General features: G+C 38.3%; 1 protein-coding gene across 3 annotated transcripts in view; it reads left to right on the forward strand.

Annotated features, from left to right (window-relative positions):
- Nucleotides 1–18,297, forward strand: part of dmrt1 (doublesex and mab-3 related transcription factor 1) — a 35,933-nt gene that overhangs the window by 9,562 nt on the left and 8,074 nt on the right. The window contains exons 3-5 of one of the 3 annotated variants that reach the window (XM_015045681.1): nt 2,431–2,591; nt 8,822–8,996; nt 15,265–15,372. In XM_015045681.1, the coding sequence (XP_014901167.1) occupies nt 2,431–2,591; nt 8,822–8,996; nt 15,265–15,305 (377 nt within the window). In that variant the 3' untranslated portion in view covers nt 15,306–15,372. Of the gene's footprint in view, nt 1–2,430; nt 2,592–8,821; nt 8,997–15,264; nt 15,373–18,297 lie in introns of those variants that run through there. The other 2 variants (XM_015045680.1, XM_015045679.1) reach the window with 2 other exon arrangements.

An 18,297-nucleotide genomic window follows, 5' to 3' on the forward strand; every position in this document is an offset into this window, starting at 1 on the left:
TTCAGATATTTAAAAGAAAAAAATAATCAATAATTGTTGATATTGACTGATATGAAACGTTTATATCATGATGCAATTTTCAGCCAAATCATCAAGACCTAATATGTGCATAAATCACCATATTGTTAGTCATTGCGATGCAAACTTATTAAATGTGTTTGCTTCTTTCAGGTTAGGCTATATAAAGCTGCTATCATTATCATTTGTATGTTTCCCTCCTTTAGTCTTTAAAAAGAAAACAAGTCAACATTTTTGGGAGAAAATGTTTCAAAATTAGTACCAAGTTGGTGTTTGTCTTAGATAAAATCCTGGCAAGCTAAATAGTGTTATTTCAGCTATAATTACATGCATGTCGGTCAGAAAGCTTCTAATCTCTGAGGCACCTGCTGACTCAGTTCTGCTCTGGCTCCTGGCTTGCAGCAGTAAACAGTTTTTCCATTGTTGACTTTATCCTAGTAGGAGGCTTGTTAGCAGGGAAAGTATGATATGGACCTGTCATGTGATGAAGGTCAAGGCTGCTTACGCTCCGTTTCTCCCTGCTTTGCTGTGTGAAAAAAAGTCAACTTTGTCCTCAGAACAGTGAGAGCGGGCTGTGCTGGAAAAAGGAGTGAAGCACTCATTGATACGGTGATGACAAGATTGGCTTCGGAGCGGGGACAAAAGACTTAATATCTGAGGATTCAGGGATGCACAGTGTCTTCATTGTGCAAAACCAAAAGATCGTGGTCTGCCTGAGAGGAATGTGGCCTTGCTGATAAGGAAAGCACAGCAGATAGCCAGTAATTATCTTGAACTTTTTATCCTGGAAGAATTATCCATCACACAGGTCCATCTCGATCTGAATGTCACTGAAAAGTTCAGTCATTCTAGTCATTCAGTGATGCAGTTCATTTCTACTTTGGATGATTAAAATTTATTGTAAATAAGCACCCAAAGTTTAATTTCTGGCTTCCTAATACAAATTAAAGGAAAGTTGAGTGGAAGAAAGAAATGTTTAGTAGAGAAAGTTGCTGAGATTACAGGAACAATTGCAGGATTCGGTGCTCCATTCCTTGTGTTAAGCCCAACGTGCAAAAAAACATAGTTCAGTCACCTTTATTACTCATAGTGATAAAAATGACCATGACTCTTTGGAAAAAGATTGTTTTGATGTTTGAAACAGAAAAAAAAAATCTATTTTTTCATGAATAGATCTGCCAGACTTCCACACAGCTAGGTGGAAAAATACTGAACTTCTGTTAAATATATCTTGTTTTTATTTACTAAAATATCCACTATTAACACTGATCTGTTGAAGATCATTATTCCCTTGTATGCTATTTGAGATACAACTAAATTAGTTTCACAAAACATTTTTTATTTAACTTCCAACATGTCCATACATACACAAACTTTAACCGTGTAAGATCCCTGTAATATTATATCTATTTCAAACAAAAACATGAACAAATACTGACTTTTCTTCTGTTTTTATTACATAGCTTAAAGATTAAAGCCCATTGTTCATTCTTAGAAAGCTACTGGATTAGAAATATTCATATAATTTCCTGAGCAAGATGTCTAGAACATGTGCGTATATGTTTTTTGTGCAAAATGCAAACTAATTTTATATTATATTTAATATTACTATTTAATAAAACCTTGCAAAAACAAAAGCAAATCTGAAAACATTTTTATCTCTAAAGGCTTCATTGAAAACCAGCTATATTGGTTGATTTTTTTTTTTATTTGTGTTTTTTTAATCTGGGTTCTCCAACATTTCTTCAGTAAAAAATATTTTTATTTATTTTTATTGGTCTTGTGTATTTTGATGATCTTATTTAAATTTTGTTTTTTCAAAGCTTATGCATCAGTTTAAATCACCAAAATGAACAGAAACAAATGCTTGACATAAATTTTCACTATGTGTAATAAATCTATATGAGTTTTCTAGCTAAATTCCTCCACTAGTTAAACTTTCAGATGATATTCTTAAAGTAAATATAACTGTTACCAGCACCAGCAGATGGCGCTGTTTAATCTTGGTTTGAAAAAGACACTCAGGAAAACTAATACTACAGCAAACATTTCAAATATTCAGGTGGAGCTGAAGTAATAACCTCTGAGTGTTTTTTAACTGAAGCTGGAAAATAATTATGTCAAAGAATGTAAAAAAAAAAAATCTTCAATGTTTTTTAATTAACACTGTAACATACATAAGATATATGACTGTACCCTGGGTATTGAGGTGGATGGGGGGGGGTGCACCAGCCTTTTTTTGTTTTGTGTTTGTGTTTTATGTGAGACAATATTCAGAAAATCAATCAAATTTGAATTACAAAAAAAAAAATCTTTAATTTACATGATAGAAATACAGATTACAGATTAAAGGCCACGGACAATAGTTTATTTGAGACAATCTTAGTCTTACTCCTTTATTTCTTCTTCCAGGAAGTCGCTCTTCATCGTCCTCCAGTCCCTCCTCTTCCTCTGTTAGGCCTCACTCTGAGGGAACTTCTGACCTGTTGCTGGAAACCTCCTATTACAACTTCTACCAGCAGTCACGCTACCCCCCCTACTACACCAATCTGTACAACTACCCACAGTACCAGGTAACACACAACATGAGAAACATGTCATGTTTCAAGTGAAATAATCTGACAATGCAACTAGAACTTTTCCATCAAAATTAAGGAATTATTGACTTAAAATGAGCTCAGAGTCCCTGAAGTTTCATTGCAGCCTATTAAAAAAGAAAATATTTGTATGAGAACTTTGTATGTTGTTTTCTTAAGTTAAACTTCATTTGTAGGCTGTCTTTGAAAACTTATATTAAAAATGATCTACATCCAGACATCTAAAGTAAAACAACTTTAAATTGCAACAGATAGAAGAAGAACAAAGAAGTAAATATAGTTCAGTCAAACAGAAGAAACCATTTGGAGAAGACGTAGATATTCATATGAGGTTAATGAAGTCATCTGTACAACAGTTTGGGTCATGATGGTCTGCAGACCCGATCGCTCCCACCAGTCCTGACTAGTCAAACTCCGGTTCATTTGTTTAGAAAGTCCAGTTTGCTAGTGGAGTTGTGAATGCATAATCGAATTCTGATGTGGATTATAAAAGTTCTGGTTCAGTTCTAATGCATATGTGAAGACCAAGCGGACCGTAGACAGAGCCAAAATCAGGAAGTGGACTACAGTGCAGGGCATTCTGGGTAAAAACAACCAAAACCAACATGCTAGTTTAGTGCTAGCAGCAGAACACCAAAGAGAAATCCTCTGACCGCTAAAATCTGGCACCACTCCATTTTTGTTTACATTTTGTGAAGAAGGAAGTTGCATTCAGTGTCTTCTTCAGTGGTTTTTGTGTTGTTTCCTTTAGTGGTTCTTGGTGCAGCGCCCCCACAGGCGAAAAAGGGAACAGGGTTTGGATCATCTGACACTGCAGTGTGAAAGAGAACCACAGCAGCTGAAAATGTAACAAATGTTGTAATTTTGTCCCCAATTGAAGGAGTGACTATCAGGTGTGAAAACACCCTAAAACAGGACATGATGGGGCTAATGGGAAAAAGCTTTGCAGACGCTTGTTAAAGAACAGAGGAGTAAAAGGTCAAAGCAGACTGAGCTCGTTTTTTTTGGCTCAAGGGGATGTTAATGTTCTGATTTTTATAATTTCATCATTAAAGCTCACAGTAACTCAGGTTTGGGTGGAGAAATGTTTACAAGGCTGTAAACCAATTTAAAAAAAGCTGGGGTTTAGTTTGTTATGATCAGTTCATTTAAATAATCAGTCTATGAATCCCTGACTGTTTTCAGCTTAGTTGGACCAAATGTTATTTTATTCTAATAGTGGGCAGTATGGCCTCAACATTACATTACTAGAAGATTATTATATTCTTAAACAAGATTTATAACAACAGCAAAAACAAATTGTAATTAAGAATATCTATTCTTAATAAAGAATAAATATTATTTTATTCCTTACTAAGAATAAAAGAATAAAGTAACAGTTATATTGGTTACTTTGCTGTCATTATCTGTCAAATCAAGCAGCATTCTTCCACACAGCACACTGTGATAATGTAACCGGAAATAAAACGTTATATAGAGTAACATAAATGTGCCACTGTTTCCCTGCGTTTGTCCTTAGAAAGTAGAATTGACATTAATGTCCCCTTTTGTGCCTCTAAAGGTGCTCGTTATGGTTAACACAATTAAATATTTGAATTTTTTTTTTTACATTTTTATTTCTGGTTTTATTGGTGAACCAAGTGGTTGCAGCTACATTTGAAATATTCAACACTGCTGACCTTATTTATTGTCGGCCTTTATTGTGTCCGACAATAAAGGCCGTTCATTTTTAATTTACTCAGAATATACTTCCATAATTTAAAACATTACACTTTTGAAAGGTAGGTACTGAGTAAACGGTTAGTACAAATAGTAACGGCTTCAAAATGCAGTTAAACTCAGTTGTTAGTTTTGTCTGGCGGCCTGCGTTTGGTCCCTCCTCCAGCTGTGTGTACATGCACTGATTTATACTGGAATGTATCTCTGTTGTGTCCAAAGGAAATGAGATTATGCATGAAGCAGATTATAACTATAACTCTCCCCTGATCCCTGACGATGTGGTTTGGTTTTTTTATGAAGATCATTTTTCCCACCTCTCTCTGCCTCCCTCCGGTTTCCCCCAGTAGCAACATCTAGTTTTGGGGTCACTGCCTCTGCCACCCTGCAGAGGCTAAATTGCAAAGGTTAATGGTATTGTCTGTCGGCAGAAGAACAAACCGCCATGCTTCAGCGCTTGAGGAAGAAAGTGAGCACATTAATGCTAATCAGTTAGCGCTCTTTAGCATAATTTAGCCATCCTCCTTTGTGATTTATGATTTTTTTTTGGCAGGCTGTCGGGTTGAAGGGGTTACGTGATGCGATTCTCTAAATTTACTGGCCACTCTTTTTGTAATTCCAGAGTTTATTATTTGTGGATTCTATTAATGCCACAAACACACAGTGGGAAGGAGAAAGATGAAATTTTTTTTTACTTTTATTGTTTTTTGCTTAAAAATAGTCTTATTTATTTGACCATATTTCAGTTTTATTAAACTTCAAGCGTCATCCTTGAGATACCCGGGTAAGAATTTATCTTTTACATTTTCAGGAAAATTACTTCCTACAACACAGTTTCATATCTTCTCTTACTAGTCAAAGATTAGGTCAGTTTCTGTTGTCATTTTTATTCTTTTACTATCCAATAAAAGTGAACATTTGATCTGTTCAGGATATGTATCCTGAACAGATCTTATTATTTTGCTTTACTGTTATGTTCTGACTTCATTGTGCACTGTAAAGATACTCATACCACCTGTATTTTTGGAAATTTATTTAAGCTATATCTGGTGAAATTAATTACTTTTTAAACAGACTAACACAAAGTTGCACATTGTAAAGTGAAGGATGAATTACAAAAAAATATTAATGTAGCAAACTGCATTCATGTTCATGCCCTTTGACCCCTACAGCAGAATGTATTTACAGTTATATATAAATTAATTGTTTTTGCTGTCAAATAGATACTAAATTAGGTGCAGATTAATTTGAATATAGCATATGCACACATATAAATTTAGGTATGATGCATATTAGATACATTAGCCATAATTTACCTCATGAATTAACCTAATTTTGGAGTTTGAAGTATGCAGATTATATTTTGTTGCTATTTCTAATCAATAACAACATACATTTATACAGGACATGGCCGTTTCCTGGAGCTGACAGGATTCTTCTTGAGTTCCTGTACAAGCACATCATTCCCATCACAAATCTTGGTAGCTTTTCTTGTGACTGGTGACCACGAAACCCCATTACGGTTTTCAGTGTTTTGTTTCTCAAAATTTTATAAAACCAGGTATCATTTACCTTCTGCTTCACAGTTTTGCCCTACTTTGTGTTGGGCTGTGAAATAAGATCCATGTAAGTAATCTTTAGTAAGTGAACTTGAGGTCCCAGCTAATCCCTTTCCAACGTGCAGCCCCAGAGGAAACATTGCGGTTGTTATCAGCGAAAGGCCATCTCCCTCCTCTGTTCTGCTCTCGGTGCTTGGCTGCCATGCAGGTGGATGGTGATAAAATAAGGGTGGCAAAGAGCTTCCAGACAGAAGATGGTGCCAGATAAGAAGATAGGCACTGTCAGGGCGGTAATAAGCCCCCCGAGACTCAACAAGTCAGCTTATAAGCACTGCTGTAGATGTGTGGAAACTTTCATTATTAGGAAGCTGCAGTGCACTTCTCTTCCTGTTATAGATTATTAGTTAAATGCAAAAATACAAAACAGTAGATCTTCTTGTACTTACACAGAGTACGTAACAAAATTACTCTCAACTCAAAACTGTTGGTGTTCTAAGGCCCATTCACACTGGTTTGTTTTTGAATGTGTGAATCCAAATTCAGACTTTGATGTGGACCAACAGAAGTGAACTCTGGTCTGCCTAGAAACCTCAGGCTCGGTTCGGTTTATGTGATCACGGGTTCGGTTTGAATACATATGTGAACGCTAAGCGGACCAGAAACCGTTCCAAAAGCAGGAAGCAAACTACAAGCACAGGGCATTCTGGGTAAATACACCAAAACAAATGTATGAGTAGCTTAAATGCTCTAACGGGTAAAATGGCTTGTGGTCTTTAACTAAAGACAAAAAATAAATCCTGCAATACGCACAACATGCACTCTGGTTTGCCTACAAACCTCGGTCTGGTTCGGATCAGTGAACTCTGTTGAGGTTTGAATACATTTATTAACATCAAAGGGACTGGAGACCACTCCAAAAGCAGGAAGCGCAGGGCATTCTGGGTAAATATCACCAAAACAAATGCGCTGCTACATTTTGTGAAGAGGGAAGGTGCATTCAGTGTCTTCAGAGGTTTTCATGTTGTTCCCTTCTTGTTGCAGCGCCCCCACAGGCAAGGAGGGGAATAGGTTGCTGAAAGGCTTTGGTCCGTTTGACACAGTGCAGAGTGACAGAAAACTGCTTCTGTGCACAGTTTACACAGAAGCATAAAGATGGCAAGCTTAAGAACCAATTTATACAGTTTATATGTTTTAAAAAAATAGATTTATACTCAGTTAATTTTTTTTAATTTAACCTTTATTTTTCCAGGATAAAAAAATCATTGAGACTAAAAACCTTTTTTTCAAGGAAGTCCTGGCCAAGAGGCAGCAAACAATACATCAGCATCGATATGCCGAACTCTACATGGGACACTGAATCCTTCATTTAGGCCAAATCCACACACTGGATCTGGATGTTTTACCATCCATGTTAACCAGAAAAAAAGCCTTTTGTGAGCAACTTTTGCTAAGACAGTTTAGTCCTGTGCTATATGTGTGCTGGGAGCCATAAGCTCGGTGCACTTTGAAGACTCCATTCCAATCTCTGTTTTTCACAGCCCAATACAAGAGTGGAGTGTAGCTTAAATAACAGTTTATAAAGCTGTCGCAGAGCTGATGGTGTGGACAATACGGGTGACATATTACAGGCTGACAGAAATCAAATTCCATAAAAATGAAATTGAAAACCCTCAGTGAGGCGGCCTTGCTGCTGAGTAGACAGCTCGTCTGAAAGTTTTCAGAGGTCTGGAGAAAGCCGCCGGGCGTTGCAGCTCGTTCCTGCAGCTAATGATGATTTCCTGTTTGTTCCTAATGCTTTGCTTGTGAATGTCTGGAACTGAATCAGGTCATATAGTGGTAGCAACAATTATCACAGTTATATATGAATACAGTGTGACATTCTTGCATGTAAGTTGTTTTTGAAATGTGTGTTATCTATGTTTAAACTGCAACTGCTTTTGAAGAAAGGAATGGGCCTGTGCAGGCGTTTGCTACAGTATTTACATTAAAACGTTTGTGCACCGATTTTGTTTGCTCTCTCTGTGCTTTTGTAACATTTTTGTTGCAGTTAATCTGCGCCTTTGCACGGGCGTCGGACTGACAGAGAACAAGCTGTTCTCTGTGAGAATTGAAATGAGAAAGAATTGATCATCGTTTTATTAAAAATGTAAATGTTACCTCAGACAAACTCCTAAAAAGTTAAGATAAGCTGATTTTCTTTATTGGTACATTTTTTCTTGTTTGCTGAACGAATAAAGGCCAGGAGTCTAAAATTCAAGAAAGACCGACATGCCTCAACCTCAAAATCAGTATGACTGCACTTTGTTTAAAAAGGTTGATTTATTTTCATAAACAAATAGAAGAACCCCTACTTGTGTTCATGCACCTTTAGTGTATATCATATACCTCAAGCATTCAGACATATAAACATATACCGTATATGTTTCCATTAGCTTGCTAAGGCACAAATGTGCGCACACCTTTTTTGATATTCTAATGTTGAAAAGACACAAGTTTGCAATTGCATTTTTTCTATTTTAATAAGAAATGCAATTAAAATTACAAGTTAAACATGAATATGTTTAGTTTGTACCTAAAGGGTGGGACAATTCAACCAAAAGTTTAAATGATGAAGGACTAAAATGACCATTATTTACTGTAACAGCCTGACTGACATGCTTTGGCAGAAACTAGTTTCCTTTAAAAATCTTTAGTTTTACACTTTTCTTATTGTGAAAATAGCTAACTTTGAGTTGTTTTCCTGCGGTAGCAACACCGACACTGAAGAGTGTGGGTTGCTAGTTCTTATATAAGCTGTGTTCACCAACTGCAAACAGATTGTGAGTCACAGGTCAGGCCAAGGTGAACATTTTGGCCAGTTTTACAGTGTACTTCTAATTACTGTGTAATGTACATATAAATGTGACATTTTTGTTGTTCTTTTGTTTAAAGCAGATGCCCCATGGGGACAGCCGCCTCCCAAGCCACGGCGTGTCCTCCCAGTACCGGATGCACTCCTATTACCCCGGGGCCACCTACCTGACCCAGGGCCTGGGCTCCACCACCTGTGTGCCGCCCTTTGTCAGCCTGGAGGAGAACAACAGCTGCTCTGAGACCATGGCAGGCTGTGAGCAACACAGAAACACTCCAACACACACACTCATAAGGCCCCATAAACTTTTACCCAGACTTTATCAACAGAACATCCAAGGGAGGACTGCATTCAAGTCGAGAGTGTCATAAAATTTCATTTTCACTTGCACTAAACTTTACTGCAAATCCAGTACTTTCCGTGTATGCAGGCTCTTATCAGTGAATTTTAAGGCTTTGCTTTATGGCTTTAATCAGCTTAATGCTTTTCTGATGTTTAAAATACAACAGAGAATGTATTAAAATATGATTCAGGTGAATTATTGGGAATTAGAAAGGGGAATAGAGTATAAACTGTGTAGACCTGTGCAAGAAGTCCCAAACAGTGCAGCTTTGTTTCTTTTCGCCGTGTTTACAGATGAAGCAGATGTAATCTCTGATTTGTGCAGCAGTAGATTTCTTTCCAGATGAGAATCTCAGCGCAGCGTTTCTGGTTGCCGGGAGTTTATGCCTTCCTTATTACCAGGGAATGTGGGGGAATCAGATTATGTGCGTTGCTTATCATCTTCAGTAAAGTGTTTTTTGGAAATATCTAAAGAATGCAGATAAGTACGTAATAAGAGTGAGATTACTGATGGAAAGCAAAGTGGCAGCAAAAACTGAGATCACAGGGACCAATTTGTCCAGGATGGAAAATCTGTTTCTGGCCATTTCAATTATTTTTCTTCAGCAAATCTTCTTGCTCTTTACATTTTAAGATGGTTTCAAAAGTGTTGTTGTGAAATAATCCTTTTAAGGCGACTTGCTTTAATAACTTATAAATAATATAAGTTATTAAAGCTATTACTTGATTAAAATTTTTGAGTACTTTACAGTACTTAGATTCATATCAGTGATATTTGCTGTAGTATTTACTGTCAAACTATTTTTGTGTGTTAGCTAAGGCAGACATGAACTACTTTAATATCTGTTTTACTGAGGATGGCACATCGTTTAATTGTGCCCTGCCTTCACATTTCCAGCATGGAGGATATTCTCACTCACTTTCAGTCTAAGCTGATGCAAAAAGAAAAAGTCCGTTGTCAGGGTTCAGTTTGTTAAGGAAACTAGATCTGGAAAGTATTTCTGATAAGTAATTATGTTTTATTCGTGTTTCTGTCAAACATCCCGGCCTGTGGGTTTGAAGAAAAGGAAGGTTGATGAGCAGAACCCAAACCCAGAAATGACAGCATGAAGTATCAGAGTGACGATATACAGCGAAGGATCGATTTTTGATTTCAAATTCCTCGGAAGTCCCTTTCATTTGCAATATGTGTTATTGATTTATCATGGCTTCATCAGCCTAATTTGATATTGTTCTCTGTGAGCTGATGCACTTTTGGCATTTGGTGGGACATGTTTATGCTAGGAACCCAGTTTTTCTGTACCTGTGTTTTTCTCGTAGTAATATCTAATTTCTCACGAGAAGGACACAGAGAAAGAGCGTCAGAATCACAGCATCAGCCGTGTTTTTCCTGAAAGGGAGCGATGGCACCACCAGCATCGTAAAGCTTAGGACCTCCACATCTGGCCTTGTAGCGCTGTTTGTTTACCACCTTCAGCTGTCCTTCTGCTGTGAGGGTCCCACGTCAGCTCCACCCTGAACCGCCATGCTCCATTACAAGAAAACAATCTCAGCCGGTGGTCCCACTTTTAGTGTCAATTCACCTTTTTTAAAAAAAGAGAAAGAGGCAGTGTTCATTTCCATAGCCTATTAGAGGTCTGCAGGTTCAAAGCTGGATCTTAAATTCAGATTTTTACAAAGCAGGTTGTTTATTAGCAGATCTGACCATCATCTTTAATACTGCAGGACTGTAGCTAACAGAAAGAGCGGCCTCTTAGCCTAACAAACATAGTTTGCAGTGTGCAGGATTCTGAAATGTGCGTCCAGCACACGGACCCCTGGGATCTGTTTCAATGCCATGTCACGCCTTCACATCAGGTCTAATTATATTCATCTGTTTTATTTAATATCTCGAAGTAAAAACAAAAGTAACACAAGTTACTGAGATTCTAATCTGTCAGAGCTACATGCACAATAAAAGATATTTAAGTATACACAATAATGGTGAGGGTCGACTAAATGAGTTAATTGTAATTAATTAATCATTTTTTAGAAAACTATTTACTGACGAATGAAAAAAACTCTTTTGCTGCTAAATTATTGGATAAACAGACATGAGCTCAAAAGCAAATATATTTATTGTTTTTAATCTGTTATTCAGCCATCAGATTAATATGAAGTGTTATTCTAGCCCTTCAGTTTTCCGGTGTTTCTTTAGAAAAGTGGACTGTAGACGCTGATCTTAGCGTTAGCCTCTGTGCATGTTTAGCATAGAGATGCTCTTTTAGCCTTGAGTAGCTTCGCTGATAGTGTAACTCCTTTTAGCACAACATGAAAACAACAATAATCTTTTCCAGCGTCCATCAGATCATTTTTAGACCCATAAATTAAAACCGAGTGGGTCGAGAGAAGCGGGTTTGTTGGCCATCGCTGTTGCTTGTGTGCTCATTTTTAGTGACTCATTAACGTGAGTTTAATTTAATTTCTTATTCATGGCAACTGCAAAATTGTGTTTTTTTGACATTAGCAGAATAGCGACAAATATTTGGAAACATTTGTGATGGAGAAGCAGGTGTTGTTACAGAAAGCGGCTGGACGTTGAGGTGAAGTAAAGCGATGTTTTGGTCGGGATCAGACGGAGGAAACGGTTCCTGTGATCTTCCTTCCCTCCCTTCCCACACGGCTGCCAAACGGCGCCTGGCAGATTTATCTCCCTCCCAGGATAAGGCTAATCATTTGGCCAAATACAGAGATCCAAATAACCTTCAAGAGTGCCACGCTGTCCTTTCCCCTCCCCTCCTTACCCCTTCCTCCTCCTCCTCGCTCTTCGTCCCCCCCCTCTCGCTGTCTCCGCAAAATTGCCTTCTGGAGTTAGTGAGCGGGAACAGTTAAGATTTACAAACAATGATGAAGCTTGTCATGCGTCTTTCTCCATCCGTCACGGCGGTGCGGGCGGAGCCGTGGGCAGAGCCATCCCGGTGTTCTTCATAAAAGCCAGCTCGCTGTGAAATACGCCCCTGGCCGGCCTGTTTACTGCCCCGCGCTCGTCAGCAGCCGCGCCGCTGTAAATCGCCGGCCGGGAGGTGACAGTGCAGTCCATCAAACTCCCCTCCCCTCTCAACATCTCATCTCACGTCGCCTCCACTCCCACCCACCCACTCAGTACAAATATACACATACACAGAGACATCCACAGTGTTTCTCCACAAACAGCCGCCTCACGATGAGCTGCCCAGCCAGAGTTATGGCCGCCTCAGACTCATAGGTGACATTTTTCTGTCCTTGTCCCGACCAGCAGAATTTAGAAGTTGGTTATCTCTCAGCAGAGCAACTTTTCCTTCACTTTTCGAAAAGCGGATTTAGCCCGCAGTCAGACGTGATGATGGAGCGCCGCTCGCCCAGCTATACGTTTGTCTGTGTTGTTATATCGGTGTCAGCACAGCGCCTACTGTAATTTAAATGCAAATCAGATTGTTGAGATATTGCAGATTTTCATCCTGCTAATCGATAGACCTGTGTGAGCCCATTAAGTTAGAAATCCATTACTATCTTTCTAGATGATATTCTATTGATTTTTCTCACTTCAATCTATATCCTACTGTACACCAACTTGAGTTACTGCGTATAAAGTCTGTCGTTTCAGGTTGTCAGCCTCCCTCTGAAGAATAAGCAAAGAAAAAAACTACCAAGAAGCTGCCGCCGCTGCGTTTCTTTGTTTCGTGTGTAAAATGGCTTTTAGCTGCTTTCAGGTCAGATTACTTACCGCCACAAACCTTCGCCTCACTCTCATTTTTGAGATGCCACAAAGGCCGCTCACTCTTTAGGATTTATTAAACCTAAACGAATCAGAAATCGGTTCCTCGCCGCAAAGAGGTGACCTTTTCAAAGTAAGCGCTGTTTCATGTCATGTAGCCAGAGTTCATTGCTGATGGGTTCAAAACGTCACCAACTTTAACACATTCACTCTGTTGATTCCTTAACAGAGGTGAAACCAGCAGGACACTGCAAAAACACAAAATCTCAGCACAGATTTTTGGTAGATAGTGTAAATATCTATAAGCCATTCATCCGCTGTCAACTAGCCTTAGCGTTCACAACAGGCTATGCTATCTGCAGAGTAGCAGAAAGAAAGGGGGTGATTGACAGCACTAAGACCCGCCTCCTGGCCTTGATTGGTTGTTTCTAGATAGGACTGGGAGAAGGCAAAGGAACTTTACAGATCTGTCTCATACCAAGCTGTCATGACATGGTGAGTTTCAACAAATATGTAAAAAATAATGGAGTTTTAAAAGTTACGTTAAAATTTTGTCAAAATTAAGACAAAATGTGTTTGTCTGGTCTAAGATAAACCAACTTCTCTGAGTAAACAAATCTAATTTCAATTAGGGATGCACGATATATCAGCACTAACATCGGTATCGACTGATTTTAGTTATTTTTTAACATATCAGTATCAGTCCAACAAATAAAACTGCAATGAGACAAAATGTGGAAAAAGTTGTAGATGTTCAGACTGCTCTCCTGACAGGTTTACAGTCATTTTGCCCCGAAGGCTTTTGTGCATTTAGATTACGTTATTGTACATGTTCCAGACCTTTCATATCAAATATAGACAGAAAAAAGTATTTTTATTTTCATCTTGTTGCTGTCTGTTTCTGGTCACTTCTTTCTAAAGGTGTTGAAACGGTAAAGAAATATATATAGCATATATATAATATATATAATATTGGTAAATATCAATATTATCCATAACAACAAAATCGATATCAGCCTGAAGTTTCATCCCTAATTGTCATATCAGTTTTTGACATGATCCATTAGTAAATAATACAAAATAACTTATTTTTGTCAAAAGTCCTTTTATAAAATTAGGTTTAACACATTTAGCTGTTTCTCAAACTTAAAGTCACCTGAAAGGTGTTTACAGGACACAGATCCAGTTTTCTTTATTTTTCATTCAGTCCACTTCCATTAGATTCATATTAAAACTCAGTTACAACCTGACAAATCTGCCAGTTTAGTCCCTGTTAGGTCAGTAAATGAGAATGTTTCTCTGAGCTGTTTCTGTAAGCTGAAGCGATGTTTGACTGGAGGCCCCTGGGAACCTGGTGGCTCTTATTTTAGCGTTTCTCCTGGTTCTTGATTACAGAATAAAACTCCTGTGAGAGCTGTCAAGCCGTCCTCCCCGGCCCGTGGTGCTGCTAAGTGCCCTGATAGCCTCCGGGGCTAAATACCAGTATAATTGTCTGCTCAGGGCACAAGCACCACAGTAATGTGTTCAACACCACCATTAACACAGGCCTGGGGCTGTGGAGACATTAAATGGCCAGGGCTGTGTAGTTTATGTCCTCTTATCCTCACTCTCTATTTCTCTTTCTGACTCTCTCTCTCACACACACACGCACACACACACCGTCCTGCTGGCTTGAAGTGAAGTGAAATGGTTGTCAAATGCTGTTGAATCTGAAACGTCCTTCTGCTGAACCTGAAATCTCAGCGTCTGATAAGAACGTTTCCCTGTTTTAGTGGTTTTACGGGAGGAAAACTGACAGAGATGAAACTTCTGTTCCATTTCTGCTCAACTGAAACTGATTTGACCTGCAGTTCGTTACATTCATTCAAAAATTTAAAAATGCTTTATTGATTTTAGAGAAATTAAATGTTGTTCTAACTCATTAATTCAGATTTTTCATCGTTATTGTAAATATGTTGGCTGTTGGCAGGAAAGAGCTCCTGTAGCAGTCTGTATTACAGCAAATTTGAAGAAGCCTCTGTCTGAAGACACTCTCATGAAGAGGATGGCCGAGGTTGTCCATAATTTTCATGGTTTTAGGAAAGTTTCAGCAAAGAGTTTGTCTTTGACTCGATGTAACCAGTGAGTTTTGCGAACTTTGGTAATCTTGGCCTCTTCATGCTTTCAGCCATCTTTAATTAAAGTGATGTTGGTCTTGGTTGGGGGCGCACAGGATGCAAAACTTGGAGATATCATCTATCCAGCCTTCTTGTCTGGTGGTCTCCCTGTTTAATGTGTTGCAGACATAAACAGGAAATCACCAATCGCATGGCAGCACCTCCTTTACAAGCCGTTTACACCGTAGCATTTCTGTTCCAATCCAGTTTGATCGGCGTCTCTGACAGGAACACCGTTTCTAAAACCAGCTCTCAGGAAGACAGTGAAACTTTTTGTGGATGCCCCCTGCAGGTGTGAAAGCTGTCGGGTTTACTGGGCAACAAAACGGATAGCACTTCCTTAACCTGCACATCACAGCGCCATCTGGTGGCCTGGCATGAACACCAAAAATGCCTGAATACAGAGCAGCATCTAAATGAAGGTGTTAAAGTCCCAGCACAAGTAATTACAGAATATCTTTCCTGTTGGTTAGTTTATTTTTTATTTTAAAGTAAAACGCTGCAGACTACGTCCAGGTCTAACTGAATATGGTTGTTTTGTCTCTGAAAACAATAAAAGAAAAAGCTGCTTTAGATTCCACCAGAATTTTTTTTTTCTTTTTAAATTGTTCATTTTTGTCAAAAATAACAGTTGACAACTTTAAATTGAATCTGTTTAGTTTAAAATACTTTTCTTTAAACTCTTAAAATATACCTATATTAATCTATTTTTTTTTCCTTTTATGATTTTGTTTCCTGTATGTGCTTTATTCTGACTAAGTGTCTGAGTTTTTAGAAAAATATTGCATAAATAAATTATATTATTGTTTTCCAGATTTAGCAGACGGTGCTTCCTCAGGATTTTCTGATAAAACAAACTTAGTAACGTTTTCCTGTCCTCGGCCTGCTGATGTTGGTGTGTGTTGGTAAATGATGTTTCCATGGCAGCTCTCTGAAACAGTTGAACGACTTGAATAAACACGTCTGACAGCTTTAGCGCGGCGATATATTTCACTCTTCCTGTGTCCTTTACTTTGGCATTTTTCTTACGCTGTCGACTCACAATTAATCTCTTGTTTAAAGCGCAATGATAGAGAAGTCACGCAAACATCGATCGGCCGCCTCAGCTCATTATTGCATATCCATAACTCTTGGATGGATCCCGTCAGAACGCCGGCGACCCTCCGACGTGCTATTTTGCGAGCTGATGGGGCACAGTAGCCGAAATGGAGATTTAACGCGGAGACGGCGGCGGCGTCACGCCTCTCTGGCGGTCGTCCTCGCCGGGGACAGATTGGTTAACAATGCAGGAGCAAAGGGTCGTCTCTGCTTAATTAGCCTTTGACCTCAGAGCCTGATGCCTTCTGTCAAACTGCGTCGGTCCTCCACTCACATCGGCTCCACTGCAAACCAATAATGAGCCTCTAAGTGTTTCTTTAAACATCTTAATTGCTTCAAAAGCGGCTCCATCCCTTTAAACTACTGTCTCAATGCTTCTCAGTTTGACGAGACGAGAGAGAGAAATTTATGGAAGATTTAACAGCAGACAGTAAAATGAATAGTCCGTAATAATGGCAATGCAAAAGCTTTTATTGACCTGGTTTAGTTCACTGATTAGAATGTTTGATGTGGCTTAAAATTAGAAGCAGCTCAACCATCAGAGTTCTGCTGATCAAAACAAAAACATTTTGAGTTTTTTCTTGAAAAAGAAGAAAAGTTGTGAGCAAAACATGTTTCCTAACTAAGGATCACCTCTGTGGTTATTTTTATTTACACATGGAAAAGGTCAGAGGCGTCCATGTTTATTGACACTGGAAAATTCACACCGCACCTTTCAGATTTTTATGCATAAAACGCTCAAAATATTTTTTTCTTTTCCTTCAACTTTTTGATTACGAGCCACTTTCTGTTGTTCTATCACAGAAAATCCCAGTAAGGATTTTAAAAAACAAAAAGCATAAAAGATACAAGTTTTGGTTAGTAAAAGCTTAACTTTAAAAGAAAACGGGTTAAATAAAAGTTTTTTAATACACTGCAAAACCACAAGATCTTACCAAGTTTTTTTGGTTTAGATTCTAGTGCAAATATCTTATTACACCTCAGATAAGGCCAAACTAACACGTAACTTTTTAACAAGAAGTAGGAGCATGTTTACGTAAATAATTTCTTAATATTGATGAAAAGTTCAGGTTTTATTAGCAGATTATTTTTCTTACAGGAAAAATGTCTTGTTCTAATCAGAGTTGGGCAGTTACGTTTACTCTGTTACATTTACTTGAGTAATTTTTTTATTTTATTTATTTATTTTTTAAATGTACTTTTAGGAGTATTTTACTATGCTGTACTTTTTACATTTATGTGAGTGATTTTATTATGAAGTACTTTGCTGGTGTAAAATTTATGGATTTTCTACCCACTGAATGAAAACAAACATGTTTTAGCTAAAACTTCACCACACAGACACACCTGCAGTTTTTGTTAAAGTTTCATAACATTTTTATTGAAACTCATTTTGAAAAAATTACTTTGTTATTTTGTGTTACTTATGAATTACTGTCATTTCTATCCTTAAAATTCCCACTTAACTTTATATTTTGGTCCGTCTGATGACGTAATTTTTAAATATTACATGACTGATAATCTGATCAGTACTTCAGTAGACTTTTTACCAAATAGTTTTTTACTCTTAGTTGAGTAATTTCTTGGATGGATACTTTTCACTTTTAGTATAAATATGTTAAAGTAGTGCTGCTCTTACTTGAGTACAGTTTTTTTCTTCTCTGTCCACATCTGCTTAACAAATTACTGACTTAAAACAAGCTGCTAGTTAGTTTTATCTTATTTAAAGTGTATTTTTAGTAGAAACTGCCTGGTGAGTGAGGTTTTGTGTGTTTGCGGTGTGTTGGTGAGGATCTGTGCTGCAGGGTGAAGGTCTGCCTGCTGAGCGTCGGCTGAGTGCGTTGGCTGTTTAAAGCCCGGCCGCCCGTCTGCTCTTTGGCTCCGTTTTCTGGGCCATTAAGTCCTGCAGCCGCTCCGATGGTGCGATGAGCAGCCACAGCCCGGAGCGTCCATCTTTACAAGTTGGACACACATGGGTCCGACCGGGCCTGCTTCTTTTTTTTTTAGACACACCTCGTATCATTTTAATGGCTGCCATTTAATCTCAGGGCAACCTTGTCATGTGACAGGCAACTCTTCATCCCTGCGATTTAATTTTTTCTCCTTCATAACAGCCTCACTAAACGCTGCCGGCCCTGAACGCCTCCCACACATTCACACAGGTGAAGAACGATTCTTCTGTCTCACAGTTTCTTTCTCTGAATCAGGGGGGTCCAAACTGCGGCTC

This window comes from Poecilia latipinna, unplaced genomic scaffold, assembly GCF_001443285.1.
Source record: "Poecilia latipinna isolate Pla-1442-1.1 unplaced genomic scaffold, P_latipinna-1.0 Scaffold738, whole genome shotgun sequence".
NCBI classification, from domain to species: Eukaryota; Metazoa; Chordata; class Actinopteri; order Cyprinodontiformes; family Poeciliidae; genus Poecilia; species Poecilia latipinna.